The following is an 18745-nucleotide window of genomic DNA, read 5'->3' as shown; positions in this document are numbered from 1 at the left end:
AACTTTTGATGGACATGAGAGCCACCTCACGGCTGAGGTGATAGCGGCGGCAAAGGTGTGGGTGTCACACTCCTGTGGTTTCCACTGCATTGCTCCCATGTTTTGCAGCCCCTGGGATTCATTGGCCCGTTAAAGGCAGAGTTTGCCAAGGTAGCTGGCAATCTCTGCCACTATAACAACTCTTTTGTGGTAAATCAGGCCCATTTTGCCAAAGTGTTCCGCCACTCGTACCAGGGGCTACAAGACAGGAGCATTCTGGGGGAGGGCCTCAGGAAGTGTGGCATTTTCCCTCGGCACAATTCCTCCATCAAATCGGCCAACTACCGCCACGGTCGCTGACACCCCCCCACCCCCCAGCAGTTGATCCTGTTGCCACCGCCACTGAGGGCCCTGCCACCAGCACCACACCCTCTCCAGGGGAGACCTCCACCAACACTCCACCTCCCGCGCCAATTCCTCCCCTGGTGGCAGCAGGGTTGATTCAGCCAGACCTGGCAGAGGTCCTGACCTGGGTCCAAACAAAAAGGAAGACTTTCCGATGCATAACGGCAGATGTCCGGGTCGTCACTGGAGAGGAATACAAAAGACTCCTGCAGGAGAGGGAAGACCATGCCAGGGTGGCGGCGGGACAGAGGGAGCAAAGGGCCTGGAGCACAAAGACAGTCAGGGCCTCCAGTGAGCACTCCCACGCTCCGCAGGCCCCCTGCTCTAGTCCCTCAGCCCCACCTATCACCACAGCTCCACTCTCCACCATCCCAGCCAGTGCCGCCTCCTCCTCTTCCTCCTCAACCCTCCACCCACCCCGTCATCATCCTCCTCCACCACAACAAAAGGTAAGTGAATATAAAATGTAATTAGAAAATAGAAATTTTAAAACAGCAGTTGCCATTGCTGTTTTACTGAATATGCAGTTAATGAAAATGAATGTTACTTATCTGCATGTCAGAAGAGGAAAGCTCCGGCACCGAAGACCGGTTACTTTTGAATTGATGAGTTAAAGGCGTATATTTTTGGCATCGATTCTATCCTACATTACGGTGGTCTAGTTTCTAAAGACCATAACTGGTGTAAAGACTGCTATGTCTTTGGTGCTGGAAGATAGGGGCTCGCATCATGTCCTCTGTGGTACCTTGATTTCTTTTTTACTTTTCTTTTCATTCATTTGTTTGTTTGTTTGTTTGTTTGTTATATTATATATTTTTTGTAAAGAGTTTAAAATCATAATTTCTAAATGATTAATAAATAACACATAATTATACCATGTTTGTTTGTCTATATATAAGTGAATAGACTGCACTTGCAACTGAATCAGGTCCAAATAATCCAAAAATACCCAAATCAAACTAAAATAACGCAAAGCAGATTAACGTTTTCCTGTCAAAACATCTTTTGACTAAGTCGTTTGCATAGAACATGGACTGGTATTCGTAAATGTTGGCGACATTTATATTAAAGTTTCGAAAACCAATGAGGTATGTGTAACGAAGTGGGAGTGGCCGATCTCATAAATATTAATGTAACACGTCACTGTAAACATTACGATTCATATTTAGAAACATACATTCTTCCTGTGTTAAGGTGAGTCATGCGAGTTAAACTAGACAAATATCTGTCTCAAAAACCGTTTGTTTGTGTAAGCAAATACAAGTGTGGCTGCTAACCGGAGCTAGCTCGCTACCTGCCAATTCTTCAAGTCTTAAGGTGCAGCCATGACAACTTAGCTGTCACGCCGGCACTTAGCTCTACTCCTGCCACGCCCCCTCCTGATTCAATTCACCTACCTCCGTCATATTCCCAGTTCCCTGATTTCTTAATCACAACACCTGTCACTCCCTCCACCACACTATGTAAACTCACTTGGATCTGGGCCCCGTTCCTCGTACCTGGGTAACTGAGTTACCCGGATCATTTTCAGGATAAGATTACATAAATCAGCCTTTTCGGTTCCACTAAGCAAGTTTGGCAAAATCACCATAGCAACACATCCATAAACTTGAACCTGCTCCAGCGCAGGCTAATTTAAGTGAGCTGGATAAGCTTGCCACTCCCCCGGAAAAAAATGGCAGCTCCCTTCCTGAGAGATCCCATTGATGAAGGAGCGATATTAGCTAGATTAGCATTTTATAAGGAGAGAGTTCTTCAAGATCGCCAAGATCCGTTATCACATCCTGATGACTTCTTATATGAGCGCTATCGATTCTGCCAACAAGGAATCATTTATTTACAAGACCTTCTCGAGCCATATATTGCGAACACACACGCCACAGCCGAGCATTGACTGTATCACAGACTGTCTGCATAGCCCTGCGCTTTTTTGCGAGTGGTACATTTTTGTACAGTGTCGGCGATGTGGAGAACATCGGGAAAGCCACTGCATGCCGTGCTGTTCGTAAAGTTTATTTGGCGCTTAAGAAACTCATGGATGTGTTCATTACATTCCCTGGCCATGTCCGAGTAAATGCAGTCAAAGAGGGCTTTTATGGAATTGCAGGTAATTGAGTTATTCAATATTTCACCATTTAATGAAAATGCATTCCTGTGTCTGCGGGGGCTGCGGGTGGCACCAAACAGGGCATGTGACATCACTGTGGCATGCGCATTGTCCATTAAAACCAAAACCTCGCGCCACCTGAACAGTTTCTCCCCCACGGTAGTGGGGCTCACAAACAAGCCCCCTGCACCACACTGACTCTGGGACCCCCCCCCCCCCCCCCCACACTGCCTCAGGGTCCCCCAAGCCCCCTGCACCATACTGACTCTGGGACCCCCCCCCCCCCCCCCCCCCCACACTGCCTCAGGGTCCCCCGCACACAATGCACTGCAGTTTGCACTTCAGTTTGCATCCTTATTCATTCAACACTTCATAGCAAGTGCACATCATTTATTGCTATTTTGTTAACACTTATTTAGTCATAGCTCTTGCACAGTATGCTCATACTGTAACACTTATTTTGATTATTTGTATTTTTACTATTACCCTTATTTATATTCTATTTGCTTGTACATATATATATTGTTGTCTATGTCCCATGCTCCGAAATCACCAAGTCAATGTATACTTGGCAATACAAATAATTCTGATTCTGAACAGAGGAACATGTTCAAGAATAATTTAAGAGATCCATGTTGTAGAATAAAGCCTTTATTTGTACTCTATTGGTCAGCCTGTAAATCAAGGTGCACAAGAAATAAGAATTTCAGTTCAGTTACAATTCATGCCAAAGCTCACAAAAAATGTAGGCAAAGTTTTGCTTTACATGGTTACACTTACATCCAGCTGCCAATCAAGACATGCAATCTCCTTGTGGATCTTCCCCATTTTCAGCTGGCGGTAAGCTATTTCTGTACGCAAGTACCGCTTGTACAGCGTCCTCACATCTTCATGGTCAACCTGAAAAAAAGACAAGAAAACCATTCATAACTTTGTTCAGTGTAGTGGTCAGATGCCAACTAAACTCAGACCTCCCCTCACAATGTGAGGGTATTAAATGAGAATTCACCTCCCCATTCCCAGTTCCAGCAGAGTGAGAGGGGCCAGGCTCCGGCGGTTCAGGCCGTGGTCCAGCAGGATTTGCCTAAAAGAATGCATTGATGTAGTCCAAATACCACTCACAAGTTGGAGTTGGATAGGAGTATTAGTTTCCACAACTTGCTTTTACCACATCACCGGAGAACACCGACACAGTCTCCTCATCGTTTGGACTGGCCTTCCTGTGAATTAGGAATTATTAGGAACTTTGGAAAATTGTGTTTGGTTTTAAAAGACACACAATGAACATGTATAGAATCATTACACAATGATGCAGCAATATCAACTTAAATCAGTGGACTCCTCTCCCCCGACCAACACCATTGGGTGGTGGCTGCAGCAATATGACTGATGGTCCTGCCACTGCAAAATGCGACGATGGTTAACCAAATGACTGATTATGAAGGAAACTCATAGAATGAAGTGCACCTACCTTTGAGATAAGGCCTCTTCCCAGTACTGCCCACCTCTCCAGAGGAGCTGCCCCCAGCTATGCCCTCCACTATGGGCCTACCCCTATTGTGCTGGAGTGCCAGCTCCTCAGCAGGAGTCAAATCTTGAGTCTTAGGTCCTCCCCCCGTCTTGACCATAACAGCCCTCTTTTTGTTTGCTAAAATATGAAGGATATGACACTGACAAGCTGTTCAATACATTACCATGACACATATTGTATTGACTCACCATTCTGAATAATGTTTGGGCATCGGGTTAATTTTAGCTGGCTAGTAGGACATTTGATCGACTTAGTTGAACCACGTACGAGGAACGGGGCCCTGGTGTCGACTTACCTTGGCCAAGCTCCCGACTATTAGCTCCCTGTGTTTGTTCCTGCTCTTTCGTATCCCAAGGTTTAGGTATTTTTGGTTTTTGAGAGTCTTGGTTCCTCAGTTTAATTCCTACCATGGACCTTTTCTGTTTATTCTACAAATCTTCTGAATGTTGTGTATTTAGTTCCTTATACGTTTAAGTGCCAGTCTGTTCAGTTTACCTTGTGTTTCTGGCCCCTCCTCTAAACCCCATCCCCATTGGTCCTGCATCTGCCCTCAGACATGATTGTTTATTATTATTATTGCTGTTTGTGTTGTTCTTAGGTAAGTTGTATTGATTGTATGACCAACAGATATGAATAACACAAATGCTTTTATTAGAAACGAATACAAATACAGATTATAAATTAATGTAAAATGATTAGACGTATAAATTAGCAATACACAATGTAATGTAATACAAGATATTATTACATAGCAAAGGCCTTTAGTGAGCATAAAGGAAACACTGATCACTTGTGAGCATTCTCAAGGAGGACCCAGCTCCTTACTCTGTGTGGTCTCCATTGCAAATCTATCCACATTAACACATGCATCATGATTCACAAGATACTTCTGGTCTGCATCCAGCCTTTTCTGTAGCTCCCCACACAGTGTGCATGATTCTGTACTATGGACTGGAAGCCAGACGACCCACATTGGCCTCATTCAACATCAGTTGTTGCTGTCCTCCATAGGGTAGCCTCTTCCTTTGATAACACCAGCTATGGCCTTACGCATCCGTATAACACAGGGCAAAGAAAAACATCAAATGGGGAAAAATCCTAGGAAAATCTGGGGAAAGTATCATAATGCTTATATTTTAAATGAAATGAAAATAAATGAGAATACAAAATTATATTGTATTGAAAATGTGTTGTTTGTGGAAATATTGAAAGAACTATACTTCTACTTAAAACTATGTTTCACATAAAACAATGATTGCATTCACATATTTGCTTACAAATAGCAAATATATGTAATTAGTAGCCTAATTATGGGCATATATTTCACTGAAATATATTTATTGGGCCAATTTTAAATATTTACATATATTTCAAATGTGCTCATCAAAATGTATTTCAAATATATATTTTCAAATTATGGGTAAAGTGCTATGTGTTTATCTGGTTGGGCAATTGAATTCATCTAAATAAAAATGGTTGCTGACTGTGTGGAAGTTTGACGTCACCTTAGACGGAAATCAGGAAGCGCATACCGGTTGAGCAGGAAGAGGACACCTGTCACTAATCTAACTTGTTTGATTAGGTTGCCGTTCGGTTGGGTGGTATAGAATCCGCAGTCTTTAAAGACCGTTTAAAGCCAAAAATATACAGGTTGTACACTACAACCTACCGTGTAAAAATCCGACAACAAACCGTAAGAACTTTGTTTTGGAGAATGGGACATTTTTGGACCATAGTTGATGTCTACCTGTCGATTTGCTGTATTTGCTCTGTGTATGCCATCAAAGAAGCATGCAAATGGGATCGGAGCGGTGAGCTGGGTTTAGATCCGCAGTCTCTAGATGATGGCGCTAGCTACTCTGCCCACCTGCCGAATATATCCGACAGCGATGGTTGCCAAATGGCTTGTTGTCTTAGGGAAGACTGCCAGCTTGCCATGCTCGGGACCCCAGCCGATGGGACCACTGAATGTTTTCTCGTGAACTGTTTAAAAGATGGAAAGGATGTCTGCATTCTCCGACCTAGTTCGCAGTTTAAAGTTTTTCGGAAAATGCAAGTGTCACCTGCCCAACTATCTGAAGGCCACACAAGAGACGGCACCTGTACAGGTAGGCTAACTGGTTTGCTGTCTGCTATCCGGAACTGCCCTCTCTATCTTCGAGACCGTGTGTTTTGTTAAATATGCTAAGATTTTGATTTACACCCTTTGACTAACTTGTAAAGCGCCCACAGACAGGGCACTGCATTCATTAAGATGACGGCAAACCACAACATCATAGTTCTGTGTTTTACTGATGCGCTGTGTATGAACGTAAATATTTTTTTGAACAGTTGACTGAATTCTTGAAATTAAAACGAATAGTCCAGTCTGTAAGCCTTTATACTGATGGTGAATATACCTTTTGACTAATGTTACAGCTCATATTGCACAATAATATTGGCTATTAAAGCAGATTGCAACTTCCTTCTATTTTAGAAGCATAGCTTAGCTGTGTGGTATTCTAACCCCTCCCTTTTCAATGGTCCACATTGTTGATGAGTAACTCAGAAATCCAGTCAAACCAGTTTTTGGTTTAGTTTTTCCATGACAAGGATTTCAAGTGCGTGTTTGTTGAAACTTTATTATGTTTTTTGTTAGTCTATAGGTTGTAGTAGGGCTAATGTTACAAATTATGAGCCACTTTCTGTAAGGTTCCGGCAGTTGGCTACTGCCAGGGCTTCTGGGTCTAAATTCTGGGTCCCCCCCCCCCCCCCCCGCTTGAGTTTACATCCATCAGATACATGAAGATATATTAAATATGGGCACCCTTCCAAAAATGCTGAGGCTCTTTAATCATTATGGTACTGCAGGGTAAGGAATTAGTTGTTTGAAGATATCAGGATGTTCCCCTTAAATATCACCGTCATTAAGTCTGTCTGAAATTTAGGGCTGAACGATTTGGGAAAATAATGTAATTGCGATTTTTTACCAAAATATTGCGATTCGATATGCGATTTTTTTTATCCTCTTTTTTTCCCCAACAAAACGTAATGAATGATTTAAATATGACCAACGTTTTTTAATCGCGAACGTTGCGGTTAGGAAATCGCGTTCTATCATATCGCGATTAAATCGCAAATGCAATTAATCGTTCAGCCCTACTGAAATTGACACCAGAATGTGCCACAGAATCAAGAACCAAGGCACTGCCACCATGTGACCCTTCAAAACAGCGCTTTTCAAGTTTTGAGCCGTCAGGCCAGGAACACCCATACAGATGCACTATTTTGACAGGGGAAATGACCTGTTCCAAATGTCAGTGTTTGCAAATACAACGACAATAAAGGCTTTTCCTATTCTATTCTGCCCGGGCGAGTTGTCTAAACACATGACCAATGAACAAAACTTTCCGCGAGACATGGATTTTTGATATAGGTGTGGCGACACATTCTTCTCTGACCGAGAGCATTTGAATGCGGCAATAACAAACCATCAACCAAGTCTTATTTATCCATCTGGCACAAATATCACGTTCTCTTCATTGGAAGAGTGGCACATTATGCCTGCATATTTCTGTATGAAGCATGAGAACCTGTGTTAGATTCATTGCATTAACCCATATCTTGGCTATCCTCAAAGGTAACACCTATCCAGGCAGACTTAAAAAAAAATATCAAAATGTTTTTAAAAGGTTAAACCCATTGAAAGACTTTAAGGTCTGGCAAAAGCTAGTCTAATTTGTTAAACTTGATGTACCATATTGTCAGTATATCTACACATAGTCACCAGTAGCCTTGTGTTAAACTAAGAAATACCTTTTTGTCCACTCTCTCCCATTGATCCAATGCGCAGCTGACTAGGCTCTCAGTTATGGGGTGCCAACTGTAACAGACCTTATTTCATAGACAGAACGCTCTCTGTGCTACCAAATGCATTCATTTATTTATAAAACCATGGAACACCATAAGGCCTTTTTACAATGGCGTTAACATTGTGTTCATGGAACATTGATTACATTCTTTTGCCCACAGAAAATAAAACTGACGATTGATGTCGTACACCGAATTGACTGTTGCACGTTTCCTTTCGTGGACAAAAGGCTGAATGCACTTCTAAATCAGCTTCAAAACAAGTGAAACTTTAAAAGTTCAAAATCATTTTCAAATATAGCTGTGCGCAGCAATGAGGGAGCCAAGCAGTTCAGAGTTGCCATGGAATCTTGATGTCATTATAGCAAGGGCATGGCTATAAGCTTAATCTCTATTGGCTGAAGGTTATAAGTACTGACCGCAAGTTTAATCTCTATTGGCTGAAGGCTAAAAAGCACTCGAGGCAAATTGAATCTCTATTGGTTGAAGGCTATAAGCACTCACAGCACGTTTAATCTCTATTGGCTGAAGGCTAAAAAGCACTCAAGGCAAGTTGAATCTCTATTGGCTGAAGCTCACTTCCTATTTGGTGGCTTCACCATGTATTTGGATTGGACTGGTGAATGCCTTAAAAAATTCAAAAACCATATATATATGCCTTTGTGAGACTTGGTCTGAAGATTATCTGTGCATTTCTGCACCACCACCACTGACCTATACATGGCAGCATTGCACTTCATATATTTGAATATGACTGCTGTGGGGAAGTTGTTGAGCAATGTGCCATATGTTTGAACCCATCCACTCAACATAAACCGCATTGCAAACTAATGAAAGTTAATCAGTGTGAGGGCCCCGTAACACCGAGGCAGGTAGGGTACCTCAGCGAATATCAACTAAACCTTTCAACGTGTTACAATATGCATGCAATGATATGTGCCAGGTTTGAAACTACTTTGTCAAAGAAGCCAGTTAACTTGGAAGAAACAGGATTGGATATTTACAAGAACTGTACCCTTTTATTTCGCTAAGTGGTGTTAGCCGGTTACCTAACTAACAGCTTTTGCAACCCAAAACAGATGGCTAACGTTAACATTTGTACCTACCGGGTTTAGCCTGAGGCTAAAACTCACCAACAAGAAATGCATTAATGTTATAAATACATTATTAATACATAAATAGACAAAAAACAGGTAGTCCATCATAAAATGAAGTGATGCTGCACTGAGCACTGATACAACTAAGATTTAACTTTTTACTGCAATGTAACATTATTGTACAAAGTAAATGTAATAATGCACAGTCATCATATGATCAAGTCTTTATAACAAAGGCTGAGCTTGATGCCAATCGTTGTAGTCTATCACTTTGTTTCCCTCTTTTTGCCACACTGTCATTAGTCACCTCACCTACCCTCAAACCTGGCCCAAATATTATACCAGTCTAGAAGTAACGCTCACATGTACATGGAGTAAGAGAGTCAACAGCAAATTGTAGTTTTCAGCGTTAGCATTTTAACCCTTCCTGGTTCCAAAGAAAAAAATCTTTTTACAAAATCAGCGAAAATAAGGTGGTCGCGAAAACAACTGTATTAGAAATCCCAGGCAAATGTTTTGATGAGTTAAATGATGTTTTGAAGTAGTCGTTCTTTTGTAATGAAGAAAACCTACCGATATGCTAAAGCAGAAAAAGAGTGAACTACATCGTGCCACTTGCCTCAGGTAACACAAAGGACCCTAGAGTGATATCCATGTTTACGGACAGCTCTTCACTCACACCCCTCACAGCTCTAGCGCCTTAAACGTCTGATTTATTTTATTCACTAGATTGTGGCTATCAAATCCTCAGTGTGTTTAATTAGGTTGACTTTGTGGTTCAATCCCTGATCGGTAAAGCTAGCTATGGTTAGCTTCTGCTCATCTGTCTGAGTTACTTTGCACACAGCCTTGGCTCTGTCAATGAGAAACAGACACCAAAGTGCACACACAGAACGGACATATAATGAGGAGCAATTAGATGGGTATAAGACAAAGTGTTTTGGATTTTAATCGTGGACTGCACATGAAAGGAACATGTTATGATGAAGTCATCAGTGAAAAATACTTGGGTAGATTGTATTATTTCTTTGCATACAAATTGCTGTAGGTCTGTGTATATGAAAAATCCCAAGAGTTGTCTACATGTTTTGTTTTGTCAGTTATCAAACCCATGTAAGCCCATTCTGTTCGTAAGTCTGAACATGAATCCAAACGGTGCTAATTCATGTCCAGATGAACACGCTTATGTCCACTCCCACAAATAGCCTTAAATGGGTCGAGACCACCTTAGTTGGATTAGCATTTAATATAAACGTCCCCAAACGTGTATGTTTATCGAGATCACGCACTTCTCCATTTTGTATACTGCTTTCCCAAGGAATGAATAAATCATTCAGGCTGTTGACATTTGTGTCATGGTAGAGTCACACATAATTTGGGTATTTATTTTTTAAAGTTGTCCTTTCGATTATCAAGCTGATTATTCACTCTTGGTGCCTGTATTTCAGTATGTGCAGTCAATTATGTGATTACCAAACACATTTTAATATTGGCCTCTGTACTGTTAAATATACCTTGAAAAAGTTGGAATGGAAAAGTGTACTCTATCAGAGCTTGGACCATCTGGTAACCATGGTAACCTGGTGTCTTCAGGTCCACAGCTGGTGGGTCCATGTAAGGCCGCTCTCCCACGATTCTACTATGATGTCACCAGCGGGACCTGTAAGAGCTTCATCTATGGAGGCTGTCAGGGCAATTCCAACAACTTTGGGTCTCAAGAGGAGTGTGATTCCACATGCAGAGGCGTAACTGGTGAGTTTCTATATTGTACATACAGTATGATGTAGGGCTAAATGTGTGCATGAGGTTGTAGAAGAACAGAAACTTTCAGAAAACGGCCGTTTTCAGACCGGCAGCATGGAGTGAATTGTTCCAAAGTTGCATAATGACATAGGTTTGGTTCGGTTTCACATGGCATTATTTCTTTTCTTTTTTACAGTACCAGTCAAAAGTTTGGACACACCTTTAATTTTTTTTAGAAGTGTTTTCATTACTTTAATTATTTTCTACATTGTAGATTAATACTGAAGACATTTTAACTATGAAAGAACATATATGGAATGATGTACTAAACAAAACAAGTGTTATCTACCATGTAGAAAATAATAAAAGTAAAGAAAACACTTCTCAAAAAAATTAAAGGTGTGTCCAAACTTTTGACTGGTACTGTATGTTGTTTTGTTTTGTAGATATATTTCTTGATTTAAGTTTTTATTCCACAAATCAATTCAAGCAAAATGGCACTATAGTCAGATAAGACAATACTATTATATGAGTAAGTCTATGATCAGGAGCGCTCAATGAGGAGCAATGGCCAACAGAAGGATGAAAAGAGCATCATTAACTTTATTTACATACATTGTGGTGATTTGCATTTTGTTACAGTACCATTACATCTGCCATTATGATTATTTAAAGGTGCGGTTTGTGATTCTAGTCCATGCTAATATATGCAAATTAATGGTTTAGACATAAATATGAAAAAATGAGAGAAATACAATTGGCTAATAGTTTGATTATAATCACATTTCATGCAAGAATAAGAATTAAAGACAAAATGTCCTTAGCTGAGACAGCCTTGCCCATTTAAAGGTGCTATATGCAGTTCTGGTCAGCTGTTGGTTATTTTAGCTTATTACATGGTTAGTTGCCAAAATAGTAGACAAAATGTCTCCAAATATTTCTTTTTTAACGGTTTTATTGCCATTTCATGGGAAAGTTTAATTGAGAAAAATGTAACTTGGAAGTTGCAGGCATTACATACCAATGTATTACCAACTGATTTCCAATCACAATGAATGGTCCATTCAATTCAGTGGAACATTCTGCAGCATTCTGAAGAGCCATATAATACATTATTTCATACTTCAAACATTTGGGGGCAGTGCATTACTAGGTTGCTAATTTTAGTAGATAAAATGTCTTAAAGTTTCTCTTTTACCCATCATGTATTTCAAGTGTATAGTAATTTGAAATTTCAACAGCATGTTCATGTGTGAATGTGAATCCAGTCAATGTGTGTTTGGTGCTGCACTGTATAATCTCTATGTAACACATGCCGTATAATCATGTATATATCATCACATGTCTAACATTGTAACTGTTCTGAGATTGCCATGAGTTAATATCAGATGTTACAATTTGACCACAGCCACTGATCTGGAAACACCAGCTCAAGTCTCATTCCTTCAGAAGACATCAGAGGACCTTGATGGCAAGTTTGCATGTTTACAGTTTTCCTTGGTGTTAACAGTCTAAGTTAAACAAAGAGTAGCTAACTGCAGCTTTCGGTATCAACATTTCTATGAAATTCATATATCTGGTCTTACTGTGAACGTATAGACGTATCGGGCAAATAAACCCTCTTGTGTTTTTGTAGTCTAAAATACAACAGCTATGTAGTCTACTGCAGCAAGGTTTTATTCTGAAATCGGTTTTTAATTTGCAATACTGTTTATTAGAGTAATGTGAGTCAGCTCTAATGTCAACTCAATTCAACTTGCTTACTGTTTCCCTATAGTAATATTGCTGTGATTTTCAACTATCTAGAGAATACACACATGCGCACACATACACACACACACATGCGCACACATAGTTTGTGTTAACAAAATTTACGAGAATACACCAACAGATAGCCCGTCTGCTAAATAAACTACAAAACCGATTTGGGGAAAAAAGAAAAGGAAAAACAACCAAAGCATTATGCACAATACAACAAAATACTTCTCACAGTATCAGATCGTGGTCAAATGAACAATAATAACTGTAATACAAATGTTGAGGGCTTTTTAAGGCCAAGCGCACAATCAAGGTGAGACTCGTGGAGCTCCATTGGATGCACCTAATATTCTGAAACACTGATTAACAGTCAAACTGTCAAAACAAGACTTCATTTAGCAAAAGTTTGAAGCACAACAATGACCGAAACATAGTGTTTCAGCGCAATTTAAATTTGCAATGACTAGCTAGATGTTTGGCATTTAAGTTATCATTCATATTAGTTACCTACATGCTATATAAGCTGGGTAATGTTGGTTAGTTTTGTTTATTAGTGGAAATGGTTGCTAAGTAAAGAAAAGTCATGCTTTTAACCCACAGGGCCATCAAAGTTGGCTGAAAGGGTTGAAGATGACAGGAATCTGTGGATTTTAATTCAAATAAGATCCACGTAATTGCATAGGTTACAGGATGCAACGCTCGACTGCCGCTGCGCCGCAATCCATCCAATCCGGAACACAGAACTACATAGGGCATATCCTGGATGGCTAGTGGGAAAGACACAGAACTACATTGGGCATATCCTGGGTGGCTAGTGGGAAAGACACAGAACTACATTGGGCATATTCTGGAAGGCTATTGGGAAAGACATATAACTACATAGGGCATATACTGGATGGCTAGTGGGAAAGACACAGAACTACATAGGGCATATCCTGGATGGCTAGTGGGAAAGACACAGAACTACATTGGGCATATCCTGGATGGCTAGTGGGAAAGACACAGGTGTTTATCTGTCCTTCACATGACATGCTATCAAAATTAAGTTGCGGATGGTACCAAAACTAGTCAACCATACCTCAAAAAGTATCAAAATATTGCATAGTGTTGCTTTAATAGCTTTAAATGTCACATGTCTGTCTCTGAGGGAAATCCTCATAGTCCTGATAATATATTCATAGTCCTGATACTATATTCATAGTATTCATAGTCCTGATAATAGTCCTCTCTTCATAGTCCTCTATCTCACTCACACACTCACCCACCCTCTCTCTCTCTCTCTCCCCCCCAGAGAGGTGTCATGCTGCCCCAGAGGCTGGCCCCTGCAGAGCCTCACTCAGGCACCACTTCTACAACAGCTCTGCTGGTTCCTGTCAAACCTTCATCTATGGCGGCTGTCGTGGCAATAAGAACAACTATGCTTCTGCAGAAATGTGCCAGGCTACCTGCAACAGTAAATCTCTCTCTCTCTCTCTCTCTCTCTCCCTCTCTCATACTCACCACACCTATACCTACCTTTCTTCATATTGTTTGATTGGCATGACTGAAATGGTACATTATGTTCACTCTTTCTGTTGTATCTCATATGGTTTTTATTAAAGGGTCATTTCTCTCATAGAGCCTTGCAGGTAATTTTTATGCAAAATGTCATAGTTCATAAATGTGTCTGTCTTGTTAATGTTGCTGTGCAAAATCTTAAAACTGTCCACCCAGTAAAAAAAACTCGAAACTGAATTTATAACACAAATTTAAGTCCATGATCGGACCTGTAATTCTCTAGATTGGAATGGGATGACTCTAGAGTCTTGTAAGTGTACTTGTTAAAAATGTCACTTTCTTTTGCACAGCCAAGGTTCTTCCTGGCCCAAGGAAGTCTACTGGTACTGTACACAAGGACCCTGCTGGTATGACTCCATGCACTCAACAGCCAATCCCATTAATTTTATTCCCAATTGGTGGAAAGTAAACAAATGAAATGAGATGAAAAGAGTTCCCTTGTGTTTCTTGTTTCTCCCTAAAGACTACTGCTTGATGCCTTCGGATTCAGGAAGGTGTCGCGCTGCCTTCTCAATGTTTTCCTACGACTCCAACACCAGGTCCTGCCGCCTGTTCATCTTTGGTGGCTGTGGTGGCAATTCTAACCGTTTCACTTCTGAGGAGGAATGCATGAACACATGTTCAGGACAAGAAGGTGAGTCAACTGGATTTTTGTAAATGTATGATCATGGGTTGAGGAAGCCCTTAACCATCTGGGGACTGCGGCCTGTTTTTATCTTGTTTATCCCCCCCCCCACTGATAAAAACATTGATCCCAACATGCTACACATGCTATTATTAAGCACAAACTCAGCAACAATAATCTGACAGCAGTAAGAATGTAACAAATTGTAATGTGTAGAAGATGCAATCACACTGCATTCCTCAAATAATACAATATAGAACGAAAATAAAATGAACATTAAATGTTCAGGAAACTGGAAATCATTGGACCGTGAGCAAACTACTTTCAGAATGATTAGAAGCACAAAACCTGTTGGTTTATTCTGCCTATTCCATTTGACTGGTTTCAAACACACACAACAGGCTATGAAGAGATGACTGTCCATAGGGTAGTGGGAGTTTCTTCCAAAGGCGGTGATGTCTCATCATCACTCCGTGCTTCAGTCACCATTGAAATGCTAACTAACCTGGCGCCAGCTAGTTGGCATGGTTACAGAAAGGGGAAAAATAAAGAGATCGAAAACATTTGTCATGGGGTGAATAATGTCATGAAATCAAAACCACTGAAACTCTTCACTAGCTTGATCCCTGGAACCTTTTGAAAATGTATTGTGCAAATATATATGCAATCAAATCACGTTTATGCAAATATCCAAAGAGAGCTCTTGACTGGACAAAAAATAGATGGCGAATAATGCATATTTTTGCTAATCATTGGTGTGTTTGAAGAAATCATTCTTTCATCTGGTAATGCCTTCAAGGGCCCAAGGTCTATGCATGGAAAGTTGTTCTGTCCAAAAAACTGGTATCGAAATTTGGCACTATTATCAGTCCCTTGATTCTTTTCACTAAGTTTTATGTCTGTGAACACTCTAGCGCCACCACTGGGTCAAAGTTTGAAGTGAGTTTACGTAACTTTTAAACTGATTTTCAAAAATGAGGTACTGTTGGATTCCTTGGATGGCAGCATTCAACAATGTTCTTAATTCAAAATTCTTAATTAAGTTCTAAATTCTTCATCCTATGATGGCAATTTCCACCATTTTAGATTTTCCAACATACTGTGGAGTTTGCACACTGACCTCATGGATATCAGTCATGTTAACATGTATGTGGGTGTAACAAAAGGTTTTCCTCAAGGTATTCGCAGTTCCCATAAATTGAATGAGAGTGACCTCTTATGGGGAGGACGGGTAATAATTCGATTTTCTATGAAACGACAGTTAGGATATGTTTCACCATTTATGGAAATTAACCTAGAGAACCAGGAAAAATGCAAAGCAGTCTAAAATCCAGATCCAGAAAATGTACAGATTGCCATGGAATCGTACATGGGGCTGTTGTCGTAAGCAGTTATGTCATCTATACCGCCAACAACCCACTTAGAGGCCCTCATCACATCCATTGCCATGGTGAAATGGTGCCTCTATCCCTCATACCAGTCTCCAAATGCTTCCACAATGTGGTGTAGCTACTTTGACTAAAGTGCAACTAAATATCTTCAAATATGCCTGAACTCATTTTGTAAGCCTATCTGGGACCTGAAAGTAACTGAATGCCTTCCACAGCAGATAATGTGTCGCTGAGCCAAAGGCATTAGCAACATCCAGGACCTCTGCCATCTATCTGTGCTGCATGAATTTGATGGCAAACAATTCATCTTAAATATCCCTCCTATTACCTTCAGATTTACTAACATATTTTATGCTTGGGGTCAATTTGACCCCAGCAATTTAAACCTCCAAAACATTATTAATTTTTTTTTACCCAAGTTTATGTGTCAGGTACTTTAGGTTTGTTTGTTGACTACCTAAATAGCCCTTTGAATAAAACAATACCCCCACCCACCCCCCTTATACATCCAGAATACATGTTACGCGACTATGGAGTTGATATTTCTTATATATTTAATACAATTAAAACAGCCTGGGTCAAATTGACCCCAAACAACACCTATGCGTACAGCATGTGTACAGGACATTGCAAAGATATCATCATGTTAAATTTGTGTTTACCCAGTTGTTCCCATTAATTGCCTTTGGAAAAGTGATTAAATATGAAGCAAAACAAATTATGTCAAACATTTATTTAGAGACGTTAAACATTGAATGGGGTTGAATTGACCCCAAACATAATAGGAGGGATATCTTTTAAAAACACCCTTATGGACCCGATAGAATATTGCTCATGCTCAAGCTCGCTCTTTCTTTGAAGTCTTTTGTCCTAAGAGCTCAGCCCTCTTCAGTCAAATGAGTATTGAACACACTAATGCCTTCTCTCTCCTGGACGTTCTGTTTCCATTGGTCTATTCCATTTCAGCTGCCTTCCATCTCTCATTGTTTTGTTAACGACTAGCCCTGATTTATTTTTAAGACCCTCTTAACTCTAAACAGGTTTTCTTGATCTGTCATAGTATCGTTCATAGCAGAGGAAATGGAATTTTCTTCCAGATGATGTTCTATTCAATGTCATGTCTTATCTCAGCTGCTTCAGTGATCACTGTTCTCTCTGCTCCAGGGCATTTTCAGAAGCATGGGCCAGCCCGTGATCGCTGGACTCCTGGTAAGCCTGCTTGCTTTTTATTGTTTTTTTTTTTATCTTGAAGTCTGTATTGTACAATCAGTCTATCTGGGAGGGTAGGAACATGTATGTGCCCTCAGCAGATGGCTTTATATGTTTACCACCAGTTGGCAGCTGGCTACAGTATTCTCAACATATCTGACATGAAAGAAATGCCCCAAAAGACATGCGTAATTGATGGCTGAATTTCACTTTGGGCAGTGGTTCTGGAATGATCTAGAGATGATATGTGAGCTGTACAGGACAGCAGTTGACCAGAGGCAACATGTCTATGAGCAGCTCAAACCCCTAGGGTCAAATTAAACTCTCATGTGTATTACCAGCTCAAACCCCTAGGGGCAGATGAAACTCATGTGTATTACCAGCTCAAACCCCTAGGGGCAGATGAAACTCATGTGTATTACCAGCTCAAACCCCTAGGGGCAGATGAAACTCATGTGCATTACCAGCTCAAACCCCTAGGGGCAGATGAAACTCATGTGCATTACCAGCTCAAACCCCTAGGGTCAAATTAAACTCTCATGTGTATTACCAGCTCAAACCCCTAGGGGCAGATTAAACACATGTAATATTTAGATCTATCGTAATGGCTTTGAGTTGGGGCTAGGAAAGGGATTATATTCCTGTTGCAAAAAGGTTGCAACAGTTTAAACAGAATGGCCAGTGCATGAGGATTGCTAATACGTGTTTGTGCCCCCATCCCACAGGGTTCTTCCTAGTGGCCACAGTGGCAGTTATATCTGCCTTGATCCTGGTGGGCCTCATCTCCATCTCCGTGCGCAAGTTCAGGATGAGCCACCTCTCCTCTCAGGGTGACAAGGAGGGCTTGCTTACAGAGGAAGAGCTTCTTGAGGGGCCGCCCTCTCATCTGGACACCGAGTAGTCACCGCATCATTACTGACCCATGGAATCTACACTCGTACACCTTTCTCATACACTGCTACTAGCATTGCTTACATGTGTAAAACCACTTACTCCTATAAAACATACATCATTTTAACAAGCATTGCTTACATGTGTATAATCACGAATCACTCCTATAAAACATACATTTTACAAGCAAAACCCCTTGGTGAATGTGTTTCCCCTCTTGGAGGTAGAATATATCAGATTATCTGGGGCTATTGATTTGCTTTATATCAGATTATCTGGGGCTATTGATTTGCTTTATATCAGGTTATCTGGAGCTATTGATTTGCTTTTTAAAATGTCTATTATTTCTTTCTAAGTCTTTTATGTGTTCTTTTTTTGGTTGTTTCTACGGGTGTCCTGTGTTGCTGTCATTGTGAAGCTCAAGGCACATAGAAACTGATAATAAAATGAACACCCTAACCTTTACACTCATAATTTTGCAATGAACACCTTTTTACGGTTTACTGAAAATGCTGTAGTCCAAACACAAACGTGTCATGGCGACAAGTGATATTTAAAAGTTCAGTTATATCCTAAAAGCATGAGTGTGGTACTCATGCTTTT

At 40.5% G+C, this 18745-nt stretch overlaps 1 protein-coding gene across 1 annotated transcript; it reads left to right on the top strand.

Moving 5' to 3' along the window:
- The first annotated feature begins 5535 nt into the window (after nucleotides 1-5535).
- spint2 (serine peptidase inhibitor, Kunitz type, 2) lies at nucleotides 5536-18613 on the top strand. The gene is made up of 8 exons (XM_012827067.3): nucleotides 5536-6130; nucleotides 10562-10720; nucleotides 12120-12182; nucleotides 13761-13922; nucleotides 14317-14373; nucleotides 14490-14660; nucleotides 17207-17251; nucleotides 17977-18613. Exons 1-8 carry the CDS (start codon nucleotides 5737-5739, stop codon nucleotides 18150-18152), a joined length of 1227 nt encoding a protein of 408 aa, XP_012682521.1. The 5' UTR covers nucleotides 5536-5736; the 3' UTR covers nucleotides 18153-18613.
- The last annotated feature ends 132 nt before the right edge of the window (nucleotides 18614-18745 follow it).

The sequence above is a fragment of the Clupea harengus genome, chromosome 9 (assembly GCF_900700415.2).
Source record: "Clupea harengus chromosome 9, Ch_v2.0.2, whole genome shotgun sequence".
NCBI classification, from domain to species: domain Eukaryota; kingdom Metazoa; phylum Chordata; class Actinopteri; order Clupeiformes; family Clupeidae; genus Clupea; species Clupea harengus.
The sequence above is the reverse complement of the archived record's forward strand: the minus strand, read 5'-3'. Positions and strand labels throughout refer to the sequence as shown.

Excerpts from the sequence above, each read along its gene's own strand:
- spint2 (XM_012827067.3), top strand. The coding sequence starts at position 5,737 with ATGGGACATTTTTGGACCATAGTTGATGTCTACCTGTCGATTTGCTGT. Across the intron at positions 6,131-10,561 it reads AAGAGACGGCACCTGTACAG|GTCCACAGCTGGTGGGTCCA; the intron begins GTAGGCTAACTG and ends TGGTGTCTTCAG. Across the intron at positions 14,374-14,489 it reads TGTACACAAGGACCCTGCTG|ACTACTGCTTGATGCCTTCG; the intron begins GTATGACTCCAT and ends TTCTCCCTAAAG.